General features: G+C 38.4%; 2 protein-coding genes across 4 annotated transcripts; one reads left to right on the top strand and one right to left on the bottom strand.

Moving 5' to 3' along the window:
- Nucleotides 1-807: 807 nt before the first annotated feature.
- Nucleotides 808-3,765, top strand: LOC135634749 (transcription factor MYB97-like). Of its 2 annotated transcripts, none has more exons than XM_065145311.1 (3): nucleotides 808-1,417; nucleotides 1,545-2,271; nucleotides 3,242-3,765. In XM_065145311.1, exons 1-3 carry the CDS (start codon nucleotides 1,118-1,120, stop codon nucleotides 3,499-3,501), a joined length of 1,287 nt encoding a protein of 428 aa, XP_065001383.1. In that variant the 5' UTR covers nucleotides 808-1,117; the 3' UTR covers nucleotides 3,502-3,765. The 2 variants fall into 2 exon arrangements, with proteins under 2 accessions (XP_065001383.1, XP_065001382.1); XM_065145310.1 differs by having other exon boundaries at nucleotides 810-1,417; nucleotides 3,230-3,765.
- Nucleotides 3,766-6,611: 2,846 nt separating this feature from the next.
- Nucleotides 6,612-12,445, bottom strand: LOC135634564 (26S proteasome non-ATPase regulatory subunit 12 homolog A-like). 2 transcript variants are annotated; one of them, XM_065144938.1, is made up of 11 exons: nucleotides 12,404-12,445; nucleotides 11,569-11,757; nucleotides 11,240-11,347; nucleotides 11,056-11,160; nucleotides 10,825-10,881; nucleotides 10,527-10,723; nucleotides 9,000-9,099; nucleotides 8,811-8,923; nucleotides 8,543-8,696; nucleotides 8,377-8,454; nucleotides 6,612-7,158 (listed from the first exon to the last, which is right to left on the bottom strand). In XM_065144938.1, the coding sequence occupies exons 1-11, from the start codon at nucleotides 12,404-12,406 to the stop codon at nucleotides 6,940-6,942; spliced, it is 1,323 nt and encodes a 440-aa protein (XP_065001010.1). In that variant the 5' UTR covers nucleotides 12,407-12,445; the 3' UTR covers nucleotides 6,612-6,939. The 2 variants fall into 2 exon arrangements, with proteins under 2 accessions (XP_065001010.1, XP_065001009.1); XM_065144937.1 differs by lacking the exon at nucleotides 12,404-12,445 and having other exon boundaries at nucleotides 11,569-11,763.
- Between the last annotated feature and the right edge of the window lie 211 nt (nucleotides 12,446-12,656).

The raw sequence follows: 12,656 nt of genomic DNA, 5'->3' as shown, positions 1-12,656 counted from the left end.
ATTTACTCCTGCATCAATCCTTCTCAGTATAAGCTAAGCATATATTATTCCTTCAAATAAATATATATTATAATTGTAAATTAAAAGTTTAATTTACATTAATATGCTTCTTCAACTCAAACAAACTTCTCGTGAAGCACATAATTAATTATATATTTTTTGCTGTAATTAAATAAATATTTTTTTTCCTAATGCTTATTTCGAAGGCAGTGCTAATAATAACTGTTACCGTTAAGTTTAATCATTTATAACCCAATAATGATGATCCATTGTAACTTCAACAAAACAAACTGAGAGACCAAGCTAAACTAATTACTGTTGTAGTGGATTACTAAGACAATTTTAAGACAGACGGATATGATGATGATGATGATGAGAGAGAGAGAAGAGGGAGTGGGTGGTGATGGGGGGAAGCTAAGGGAGGAGGCGAAGGCAGGCGTGTTAAGCTAACAGCACCGAGGGGTGGCGGAGGCGGAGGCGGAGCACCACGTGTGAGGCCACCCGGGGGGTACGCGGACCGATCTCCATGCTTCACCTCTCCCCGCAATTATTCTCTTAATTACTTACTAATTATATATTTAATTAATCCATAACGACATGAAATATAAATATCCCACCCTCCCAATCTGCACATTCATCGACCCACTGCGCCACCGCGTCCGTCTCGGCCACTCACAGTTTCTTACGCCTCTCTGTATCGACTTCTCTTGGGAAGCGGCCCCACCTCCTGCCTGGACGCCACTCACATACTCGGCTCCGAAACCCACCGCCACCACTCGCTCCCTTCGAATCGCAACGCCACCATCTCCCTTCTTCCACCTCGAGCAATAAAAACATCTCCATCCCCCCTCGTTTCCCTGTCCTGGAGAAGAACCGAGGGAGAGATTTCGTTGTGTTCTTCTCTCCTTTTATCTACAAATTAGAAAAAGGAGAAGAAGCTGTGTTTATGCCTCTCGATTAGCTTTGTTTTGTCTTTTTCGTCGCTTAGTTTATTGTAATTATATTGCGTATATATAAACGACAAGTAGGAGGAGGGGGAGGTTGGTAGTGTATGTGAAAAGGAGAGGGAGAGGGGGAGGAGAAGCGAAGAGAAGGCGAAGCGTAGGAAGAAGAAGGCATGAAGGCCGAGGAAGGAGAAAGAGGAGGGAAGAAGGCGGAAAGGGGGCTGAAGAAGGGGCCGTGGACGCCGGCGGAGGACGCGATCCTGGTGGAGCATGTGAGGCGGCACGGGGAGGGGAACTGGAATGCGGTGCAGCGGCACAGCGGGCTGGCGCGCTGCGGCAAGAGCTGCCGCCTCCGTTGGGCCAACCACCTCCGCCCCAACCTCAAGAAGGGATCCTTCACACCCGACGAGGAGCTCCTCATCCTTCGCCTCCACGCCCAGCTCGGCAATAAATGGGCGCGCATGGCCGCTCAGGTACTTGTCTTCCACCACCACCACCACCACCACATCCTTCTCCTCTCCTTCCTGTTACGGTGGCTGTTCTTCTCGTGCAAAATTTGATCTCTTTCTCCTACTCGTTCTTTTTCTCTCATCCTGCCAGCTCCCGGGAAGGACGGACAATGAGATTAAGAACTACTGGAACACCCGCCTCAAGCGCCGGCAGCGCGCCGGCCTTCCCATCTACCCGCCGGAGCTGCAAGAGGCCGTCGGATTCGATCACCAGCTGAAGCAACAGGCTTCGACGTTGCTCCGGACGCCGCCGCCGCTGCCACCTCCGCCTTCCGCCGCGGAGTTCAGCGCCCGGCTCCCCTCCTTGCGGCCCGCCCCGTTGCTGGATCCCGCCATTTTTCGGCCTTCGTCGGGGATGACTCTGCCTCCCCTCCCGCAAAATCTGTTCTCCTGTCACCTCGGTTTTGGATTCCCGCTCTCGCCCGCCTCGCCGCCGCCGACGCCAACCTCTCTTTTTCAGCCGCAGCAGCAGCTTGGGCCGGGAAATTATGAAGTAAGCCGGCCGCAGCGGCTGCCGCCGGTGCCGTGGCCAACGATGGCGAAAATGGAGCTCCCTTCATGCCAATTGTTCCCGGAACCCGTCGGAGGCCGCGACGGTCTTACCAGCAGCGGCCTGCTCGAGGCTCTGCTGCAGGACGCCCATGTCCCCGAGGATATGAAGCTCGGGGAGCTCTTGGCACTGCCAACCGTCGGCGAGCAGGAAGCGGTGTGGGAGCACGTCTTCTTCGGCGGCGATAGCAGCGAAGCCATCAAGGAGACTTCTCAAGGCTGCTCCTTGGGATCCGCCACGAAGTTGGAAGGCTTGGATTGCGACATGGGTGAGTTCTATCGAACTAATCCTCTTGTTTCCGTTCCATGTGTTGGTAGTCTCTGCATTAGAACTACTAATATGAGATAACATGATTGAGACAGAAGCACCGCAACAGAATAGAACTCAGAATCTGTCCACTTAGTTTGATCAAATTTATCTTCCTCCATTAGCAGTAGAATTATATGAGCTAAGTATGAAATTTAGGACTTCTTAGAGTAATTCTTAACACTCTTAAATCTTTATATCCGTGAGAAGCAGAGATGTATTGTTGTTGTGATTCTTTTCCTCTCCTTTTTCTTATATGAAAACTTGTCTGCAATTTAATCTTTTATTCTTTCGAATTCTGTCGTTTTGGATGCATCTGTGTAGTTTGTTAAAGGGTATGAATAAATGCCAAAATAAAAGAAAAAAAGCGACCCGGCACGCACGAGGTTCTTGCCAATGTAGGATCACAGACAAATCTCTAAAGACCATTTCCACTCCAACCCTCATCATATGTAGTGTAAAATTTGATCCTCTTCATGGGGGCTCCTCAAGCTTTTCTCTGTCAAATCTCTTTTAGAAAGATTCTCTTTTGGGCAGACACGGATGGCATTGTAGTGGGCTGACTGTTTTTTGTTCTCTTCATCAAGCTTTTCCTTCTCAATTTTCTCTCTCCGCATCCCTTGTTTCTAATTCTTCAGTTCTTTCTATGTATCTGACTGAAGCTTTCCTTATGCTTTTGTGTTGATTTCACTAAGTCATGAACATCCATTTTGACCACTGCTATTAGAATCTCAAAAGGAATTCAAATTTTACATGGCTAGACTACATTCTCCTCTATATAAATGAGATGTCTGTTCTCATGAGTCTTTCCTTTTTCTTCTATAATTTCTATTCTTCATCTGAAAAAGCTTTGATTGTAAAGTTCTGATTGCATTTTGTGTTCTAACTCATACTATTTGTGCTGCATTACCAATGGCTAGCCCTTCTAGCAGGATCCAAGAATAAGAGTGAACCACGGTGCGATGCCAACACCGAGCAAGACGATATATCTGCACTCCTTGACATCCCGGCACCGCCAGTATCGATGATCCCTGAATGGTGCAATACCGACAGCACAGAGTCACCGGCCATGGTGGGCAACGAAACAGGGCTCGACATACATCAGTTGGCTTCTCCCGTCTCCATCGCATCCTCAGACCACGACTGGAATATCAGTTCATGGCCATGGAACAACATGCCAGGAATCTGTTGAAGACCTACATATTGATGACCATCAGCTTCTAAAGGTCACTCACTTTAGTCTGCTGTATGAGTCCATAGAGAACTTATCTTGAAGGCTTGTAATTAAATGCATTAGACTGCATGCTATGTATGAACGTCGACCCAGTTGTCATGTTGGAGGGTAAGTAGTATCTCTATGTTCTTTTTCTTTTTCTTCTCCCATTGTGCACTATAACCAGTAGGAACTCCCACCCACTGAATAAGTAATGCATGGGTGATTTGTTCTTAAATCCAATGCACTGTAATTACCATCTTGTGTTGACATCTCTCTTGTTACCTATCACAGTTTTGGCAACCATTTATCATAAGTAGCAAGCATCTTCATTCATGAGTATGACTGAGGAATAGTTCCAATTCTGTGACATCACAGGCTGGGCTTGTTTTAGTTGTGGCTGCAAAGAGGAACCTTGTCAGAATAGTAGGAAGGAATTACTCTACTCACACTAATGGATGGTAAGAGTTTAGTTGATCTGAGTACAGGTGCTGTGGCCCAGATTAATAATAAGCACACAAAATGGTGAGCTGAACATTGAGGGAACACAAGTATTTGGGTGGAATGTTCTATATAAGATCAAAGCTTCTGAGTTACAAAGCAAGACAAACCAGCAGCTTAACCTAATCATGGTTCTTCCTATTGTGTGTTCCTAAGTCCCCATCCTGGATGATTGTTGTTGACGGCAATGCATATCTTTAATCTGGAAATCTTTTGCCACCAGCTTCCACTCGGGTTAGGTCACAATTCCAATTATTTTGCCACCTCTTTAACGGAGACCTTTTTTTCCTAGTCAATGAATGACACCTCTTGTACGTCGACAGATATGTCATCTCTCATTGATCATGATCAATGTATGAGTTCATATTTGGTTCATCAGATGTGGATCCCTCAATAGATTTGTGGTGATAAGATTGAGATGCTCATTTGCATAAGATTAATAGTGGGTGACCATAAAGGGTTCTTGTTGGCGAAGCCGAGTTTTAGTTTGCACGAACATAACACTTCTTCATGCAAAATAAGTGCACTGCACCAATTCTCATTGTTTCATTTAAGTCCATCTAACTAATAAGATTATCCATTATCGAAAAGATAGAAACTTAATATGAATACTTGATGTAACCTCATGCTAATAGAAAATTCATTAAACACATTCTCTATACACTAGTAGTTACGTTATTATACATATATTTAATAATATTAATATAATTAGTCGATATATCTTTCTTTTTTAAAACCCATCGTAATATATCTCTAGGAACCCTATCATAAGCTTTCTCTAAGTCAATAATAATCATATGCAAATCCCTTTTTTCTCCCTATATCTTTTTATTAATTATCTTAATACATAAATAACTTCTATGGTTAATTTTTAGGTATAAAACCAAATTAAATTTTAGAAATATTTATTTTAAGTCTTATACGACTCTTTCTCGAAATTTAATAGTATGACTTATGATTTTAATTTTTTTATAATTTGAATAATATTGTATATTACCTTTATTTTTATAAATTGGTACTAAAAAACTCTTTCGCCATTCATCAAGTATACTTTTGAATCTAATAATTTTATTAAATAATTTAGTTAACCAAATAACTCTATTATCCCTTAAACATTTTCAAACCTTGATAAGAGATACCATCAAGCCCCACACTCTTATTTATTTTTATATTATTTAATATATCTTTTATTTTATTAGCTCTAATTTTATGAATATTATTAAATCTATCACTATTATTTATTATTAAATCTAAGTCATTTGTGGAATATTTATTAAATAATTTATAAAAATAAATTTTTTTATCGTTGCTTAATCTCGTTATCGGTAATAAGTATTTTTTGATCTTTGTCCTTAATACATCTAATATTATTTAAATCCTTACACTTCGTTTCTTTGGTTTTAGGGATTCTATATATATCTTTTTCACTATCTTTACTATATAATTTTATTAGAAAATTTATCATAAGTTTTATAACTTACTTACTAATTATTTTTTAGCATATTTTTTAAATTTTATATATTTTATAGTTTTATTAATATTTAAAACATGATATTTTAATAAAAAATATTTTTTGAACTCCCTCGCACCACTGACTCCCTATTAAGGTTGCACCTTTATCTTTAATTTCACCAAGAATCTTTTTTTTTTAAGCTCTTAATCTTATTGACCATCATAGTTTAGATAATATTAATATTATCATCATCTAAGTTTCAAGTTACCTCAATTTTCATCTTCTTTTTAAAAGTGCTTATATTATCATCTTTAGAATTTCACAATCTAATCTTGATAAATTTTTATACTATTTTTTTCTTCTTCTATTTTCTATAATAAATATCTAATATCATCAATCTATATTGATATGTCAAACTTTCATCATGTATAATTTTATAATTCTTACAGATAATTTTATCTATTTTCTGGTGAGAAAAAAATCTTTTACTGATCACTTTTATAAGTAATCAAATATTTAACTCTTATAATTATAAGTTCATATAAAGTTATAAAATTTAAAATCATATCATTATCTTTATTTTCTCTCCCCATAAAAATAGAGTAAGTATGCTACTGCGAGGAAGTCTTTATCATTTGCTACTCAGGCATGCTTCTCCGATCTGAGGCAAAGGAGTGCAAAGGGAGCTATTAATTAGAAAACCAATCTACTAACTAATACCAATTCATCATGTAAATAGACGTAAAAGAGGCCAAGTACGAACCTTAGAGTTTACATCTAGTTATGTGTATGGGGCTACAAATGCCTAAATCTCCTAATCCATATGGGATGCTAAAACGATTCTAGAATAGTGATGGAAAAATGCAGGAATAATTGAAAAACAAATTTCAGTGTGCCAATACTCAAGGAAAAAATCCTCTTATTATTATTATTATTATTATTATTATTATTATTATTATTATTATTATTATTATTATTATCACTACTACTAAGAGTACTATAACACCATTATCACCATCATTCCCACAATTATTATTATTACTATTATCATCACAGGTTCATCTCCAGAGTTCTTGCAGCCAAATATAACAAGCATAACACACACAATTGCAGCAATGCAACACCAATTAACAAGTAACCAAATGCAACTTGTTTGTGCAAATAATTGAATTTGATGATGCAATCCAACCTCGTTTACAGTAACAGTAAGCACAGCCAACAAAGCATGTCTAAATTAAAACTGCGAAACTATCAAAAACAAAAGACATTTGAATCAAACGAGGGTGGTACCATTTGACTTCCATCGGTGTACCGTGAAGAAATATGCCGTTGGTTGTCACTTGCAGCAACCTAAGCAGGAAATGATAGAGCTGGGAAGCTTTTGGAATTCTGAAACAGGGTCATGATCATTTTAAATCTGCCAAAAGAATGACACGTTTCCCTTGGTTTACGGTGAAATAAACTCAGGCTCTCAGAACAGCTTTGTGAACCATGGTCTCCTTGTGTATCTGGTGGCAGCTCTTCTCGACAAGGTCGAGAAGCTTCTCTAGATCCATTGACCACGAGTTGAGCATGTCATTGCTACCCTTGGCTGTCTGAAAACTGACAATTCCAATAGGCCTGTCGATCTTTGCTACCAGGGCTTTTGAGACTATCATATCTGAAAGATGCTTTTCTGCCTCCTGAAAGAGAGAGAGGGAGCCAGTTTGCTTCAGAACTCTCACCAATTCTACCAAGAAATAGTCATGCAAACTATACCACTAGCAAATTTAGTGCAAGATAAACCGTTTACTAAAACACGATGGGCAGCATTAAGGGCAATAATTGACTGACTTAATCCTTCCCCTTGTCATCAAAGGGCACACCAAAACTTGTGTCCAACAACTTAGATTATACACAAAACAGTGGCACCAAATTGCTTTTCCAAGTGTCCCTTTTTACACTAGAAATAATAAAGTTATAAACAAAGACAAAAAAAGAATTATTGGTAAGGGAGATGAAAATTTAACTAGTTGAGCAGTGGACAAAAGAACTTATAGTGCTTACGCACTTTATTTTCTTTTTTTCTACCTTCCTAATACAAGAAGGGTATGTGAAAATTTTAGAATAACATAAGGCATCATAGTTTAAGGCACAAAGGTGCAAATTTCATCAAACAAAAGCCTGAAATAGGCAAGATTCACCATAGGCAAAGGGTAAATTTATAATTTAACGCATTGTATCCATTCGGCTCTAAATACGTATGTGTATATATATCAACAAAGCTGGAAACCATGACTTTGGCAGAGAAAAAAATTCTACAACAAACAAAAACAAAATTTATTACATCCAGATGAATATTAAGAGGAAGTTGCAGCCCAACAATACAAGGAATAGTATCTAGAAAAAGTCATGACAACAATTAGAGTGAGTCAGTCATTGTTTCTACGAAGATGAAAAGTTGAATTTTGTCAACATAGACAGACGTGCTACATTTATGTGTTTGACATAAAAGGCATCAGATTGAAAATTCTGTAACTCTCATCCCCAATAAGATTTGCAGGTTAGAAACCAATCTTTTAGTAAATCTGTTTGTATAAAGAATAAGTAGAATATTCTGAATCACATAGAAGTGACTATCTTGCTTATTGTTCATTGATGGGAACCATTCACTGTGACATGATTAAGCTAATGCCACAATGGGACAGTGTGGAAAGGGTGAGGAAATTTGAGTATGGAGTCCCAAGTTAAGGTGCAGAAGTAAAAAAGGAAAGAAAAAAAAAAAGAGGCAGAATAACCTCTATGCTAATCATGCTTATGCAATGATATCACCAATGATAAACTTAAAGGAACAAGAAAAGAAACCTGGGGAATACATTCCTACAAATAATAACATTCAAGAAAGAGAATAGAAACAAAACCTGTAAACTGAGGCATAGAAGATCGGCAAGCCTCTTTAAGGTTATCCTTGAATAATACTTTGATACTACCAATATATTCTGTAAATATGACAAAAGTAACAAATGTTAGTAACAGAAACTATATTGGAAACAAAACATATGGAAATGAATAGTTAGCACAATGTACATGTTCAATGATTCTAAGTTTCAGATCTTCCTCAGCCTCGGTACCCAAAGACCCTCCAAGAAGATTTTTCTCATTTTCAAACTCGACCTTATACATCTCCCAAAGACTTGCCCAATGAATCACCTCCATGGTTACAAGCTGCTTCAACAATAAACTAGGATGCGAGTCAACAACAAAAAATAGCATATGAGACCATAGTAATCAGATAATCCAATAAAAAAAGCTAATAATACATATAGTGGACAAGCATTCAAAACATAATTCATACTGAAAACTAGGAAGCTCAGAAAGATTTTTATCTTCTAAAGTAGAGTTAAGAAGACTTGATTGCATAGGGTCGTGTGGAGACAACACCAAGTACCAGCAAATTTTTCTTAGCACCTGTAAACAGAATACTTCTCAGAATAGCTCCAGTGCAATTCCCATGGGAAAAGAAATGAGTAAAGCAAACATTTACAGGAATCCACTGTGCTGAGTCCTCTTTTACAGAAGGAATGCCGTATATTGCCTTGTAACTACGACATATTTCCAGGTAATCATTGTTATGAGAATGATAGCTGCACCAGGCAAAATAAAAAAGCTAGTTACTAGCCATTCATTCCTCAAGCCAACAAAGAGAGATACTGCAACTAGAACTAAACAGAAATACTCCTGAAAAGTACACCTCATTTCTAATAAAACTTAAGCAATATGCATGCTCAGAACACAATAACCAAATCAGATTGGAGTAAGATGCAAGATGTAAGTTGCTTCCCAAGGGAACACTTTACAGCAGAACTAATCCCCACACCCCCTTCTCTTTTCCTTCTGTCCCTCTTCAAAGAAGACATTGCAAGAGAAAAGAGGGATTTCCACTTTTGTTGGATGCCAAAGATGCCCTACCCCAACTACATAGGCCAAGGGAGTGGGAGCTTTAATGGATTCTACACAAGCAAGACTTGATACATACAACTAATCATTTCTTCACCACTTTATGACTTAATAAGAACTATGATCCCACTTAGTGCCTCGTTTTGGCAGGTGCTACATCTAAATTATTGTACTTTGTGATGGAATGAGAGAGAATAAACTCTAATGATACTAACACTTTATTCAAACAATCAACATTTCCAAGATAATGCAAGAGCCAGAGGAACACAACCCATGTCATGGGCCTCGGAGAACAAGAAATGACCCTCCTCTTTTTATCCCTTGTGTTTATTACCAAAGGAATTTAGTTGAGCTGTAATAAAATGTAAATTAAGTCACACGCAAAGAACTGGTGATAGTAAAGCCAGTAAATAGAACAAGATAATGACAAAAGGGTGAATCTTACAGATGACGGGAAGAACCTTGATAGCCTAAGGCAACATATATTTTCACTGAGTGAACTATTACAGATACATTGCATTAATAAGGGCAACAACTAAGTTGACTAAATTAAAAACTCTGATACACCAGTCTGTACCACTTGGACAAAAGAAACTCTAAATGACCCTCAATTAAGTCCCAGACCTCGAATGATTATTGTCCATTGCAGTTATAATTAGTCGATCCAAAACTACAGAAAGAAAATGTGGGCATTAAAAATAATCAAAATAGATTATTCACATAGACTGATTAGGTATACCCACTGCACTTAGATCACAAGACTGACATATTGAATAAAAATATTCTGCTGGGTCCAGAAAAGGCAGTTGAGTGATGAAAGGCTCCTGCTTAACTATACATGAGGAGAGACAATGTCCATGATTTGAAACCATGACACCAAAGACAATAGGGAAACATTGCTGTTGGGCAAAGGTGTGCCATCTTACAAGTGCTCAAGGTTATAGACATGAAGGAAAATTGAATTTGCAAAGTATGCATATTTATTGCAGTCACATTATTGCTTTGAAGCACAACTTGGTTTTACTCTTAAAAACTGCAATCTTCAGATGAAGATAAATTGTTTATACCAGATGGCTTTGGTATAACAACGAATTTAGCAAGTAAACGAATATACCGAATCATTAGTTCATAATAAATGCGCTTCAACTCCAAGAGTGAAGGTATATCTGCAGGAGCCTCTTCAACAACATTATCACCTTCCTTTGGCTTCTTTTTACCCTTTGAAGCATCTGCATCGAATACCCGAGGACTAATTTTTCTTGACAAAATTTGTGCCCGTACATAATCCTGACGGTCTAAGCACAAGCGCACCTGGATTTGTTTGTTTTGAGTGCATGTCAGCATTGATACATAATATTTATGTCAATAATTGGTAACGAGTAACTGGAGGAAAGGTTATCGCAGCCTCATACTTGATCAAGAATGAAAGCGATTTTTTCAGTCTTTGCCATGGCTCCAAAAGTCTCCACCTGTAAATTATGCAACAAAGAATGACATTAACAAAAGGGTAAAACAAAACAGATAAATTGAAAAACAGCAGTTTTAAGACTCATAACTACTCAGAAGCAACATATTCCTAGTATAACCTAAGGCTTCATATCATTCTTGCAACCTAGGGATACAAAATCTAAGTCACAACTTACAGCAATTTCTTGCATCAAATCAGCAGCCTCAGATATAAGGCCTTGTTCTTCTTTAATCTCTGCAAGTTTTTTAATTAAACGTGCCCGCTCTATCTCGACATAAATCTGCAAAAGGTTCCATTAGATAGTTTTTAATATAAGTAAAGAACGGTCGCCTCTAGCTCCAACATGATGTGTCATTCACCTTCCCAGCAGAAACATTGTTCAGGGTCTTGATTAACTCAATGCGAGTTTCAATATCAGGTGTATCATCAATGTACTGCATTGCTTTTTGCACCACAGCAGTCACAGCCTGCACAAGAGAATGGTAAGAGAAGATATGAAAAACCAACAAAAGGTAGTGAAAGTTCTGAATAAGTATACCAAATAAGTTGAAATCTAAATCACTAAAATCAAGGATCCAACATTCCTCTATGACAAATGCCTTTGTGTTTACATGGCATGCAGCTATTGAACAAGAAGATTAGCCAGAGCAAACATAAAAGGAACGAAAAAAAGAAAGAAGAAATTTACCTGCTTAAGCTGTCCTCTTCTCTTCGAGAGAAGAACAATCTGATCATTCAGAGTCTTCCATGCACGTGCTTTGTAGCAAAGCTCCACAATGTCAATAACAGCTTTCTTTGTTCCAGCCACATCACCAGCAAGCCTCATTTGCTTCTCCACATTCAATAGAGAATCTACAGAAGCATCTAGATTCTCTTCCTGCATCAAACAAATTTTACATCAGAAATCATGATGAGGGAGGCTAAGAACAAGCCATACTAATGACTTTGCATCAATCGCATAGACTAGGGGAAAAGTCACAGTTCTGTTGGATAAGAGTATTTCGATCGACATCTATGAATAATTTCACTGTCGGGCTAAATTCTTCGACATATTATAAGCATTAAAATAAACAATATCAGTTCTGAAAGCAAGATATTACTGGATTTCTTCTCATGCAAGAAACTACTAATCCAAATTTCCTTCTTTTCTTAAAAGAAACATAGCTAAGCCCTCCTCCAGACAAGTTCAAATTAAATACCAGTCATTGGATCATGAGGAACAAGAAACACAATTTCCACAATACAAGATCCAAAGAGACCACCATAAGAGGGTAAAACCATTCCTAACTTCACCGATAAAAAGATACGAACACTATCCCGAGATCAGCCAAACGATTAAGAAGAAGAAGTTGAACAGAAACACGGAGAGCAATTGAGTCATCAAAAATCAAGATCGACGGCTCTGCGAAACAAAAGCAAAGAAGAGAAAAATAAATGGAGCTCAGATCTTTAGCCAAAACATGGATCGACGGGAACGACGGATGGCAATGGAATCGGGATCTCGAGATCAAAGAGAAGCTCACCATCTTGGAAGCGACTCGGAGCCCCAGCGGACAGAGTGCAAGGGAAAGGCGTGACCATTCGCTAAAAGAGTTGCGGGTGGTTTCGGTCGGATCCAGTACGGATCTACAGAAACAGATCCGAATCCGAAATTTTCAAAAAGCTATATCATTGTGCATCCAAAAGAGCCCTTAACAAAATATTTTTCGTACATGCCTTTCCTACTCGTATGAGATATCTGTCTTCTTATTGGACAAGGAGAAGGCCCCACGGTTT

The sequence above is a fragment of the Musa acuminata genome, chromosome BXJ3-4, assembly GCF_036884655.1.
Source record: "Musa acuminata AAA Group cultivar baxijiao chromosome BXJ3-4, Cavendish_Baxijiao_AAA, whole genome shotgun sequence".
NCBI lineage: Eukaryota > Viridiplantae > Streptophyta > Magnoliopsida > Zingiberales > Musaceae > Musa > Musa acuminata.
The sequence above is the reverse complement of the archived record's forward strand: the minus strand, read 5'-3'. Positions and strand labels throughout refer to the sequence as shown.

Coding starts and splice junctions, on each gene's coding strand:
- LOC135634564 (XM_065144937.1), bottom strand. CDS start 11,763: ATGCAGGAAGAGAATCTAGATGCTTCTGTAGATTCTCTATTGAATGTG. Junction 8,924..8,999: donor ACTCAGCACAGTGGATTCCT/GTAAATGTTTGC, acceptor TTCTGTTTACAG/GTGCTAAGAAAAATTTGCTG. Junction 8,697..8,810: donor TCTGAGCTTCCTAGTTTTCA/GTATGAATTATG, acceptor CTCGCATCCTAG/TTTATTGTTGAAGCAGCTTG.
- LOC135634749 (XM_065145310.1), top strand. CDS start 1,118: ATGAAGGCCGAGGAAGGAGAAAGAGGAGGGAAGAAGGCGGAAAGGGGG. Junction 1,418..1,544: donor GGGCGCGCATGGCCGCTCAG/GTACTTGTCTTC, acceptor TCATCCTGCCAG/CTCCCGGGAAGGACGGACAA. Junction 2,272..3,229: donor AGGCTTGGATTGCGACATGG/GTGAGTTCTATC, acceptor ACCAATGGCTAG/CCCTTCTAGCAGGATCCAAG.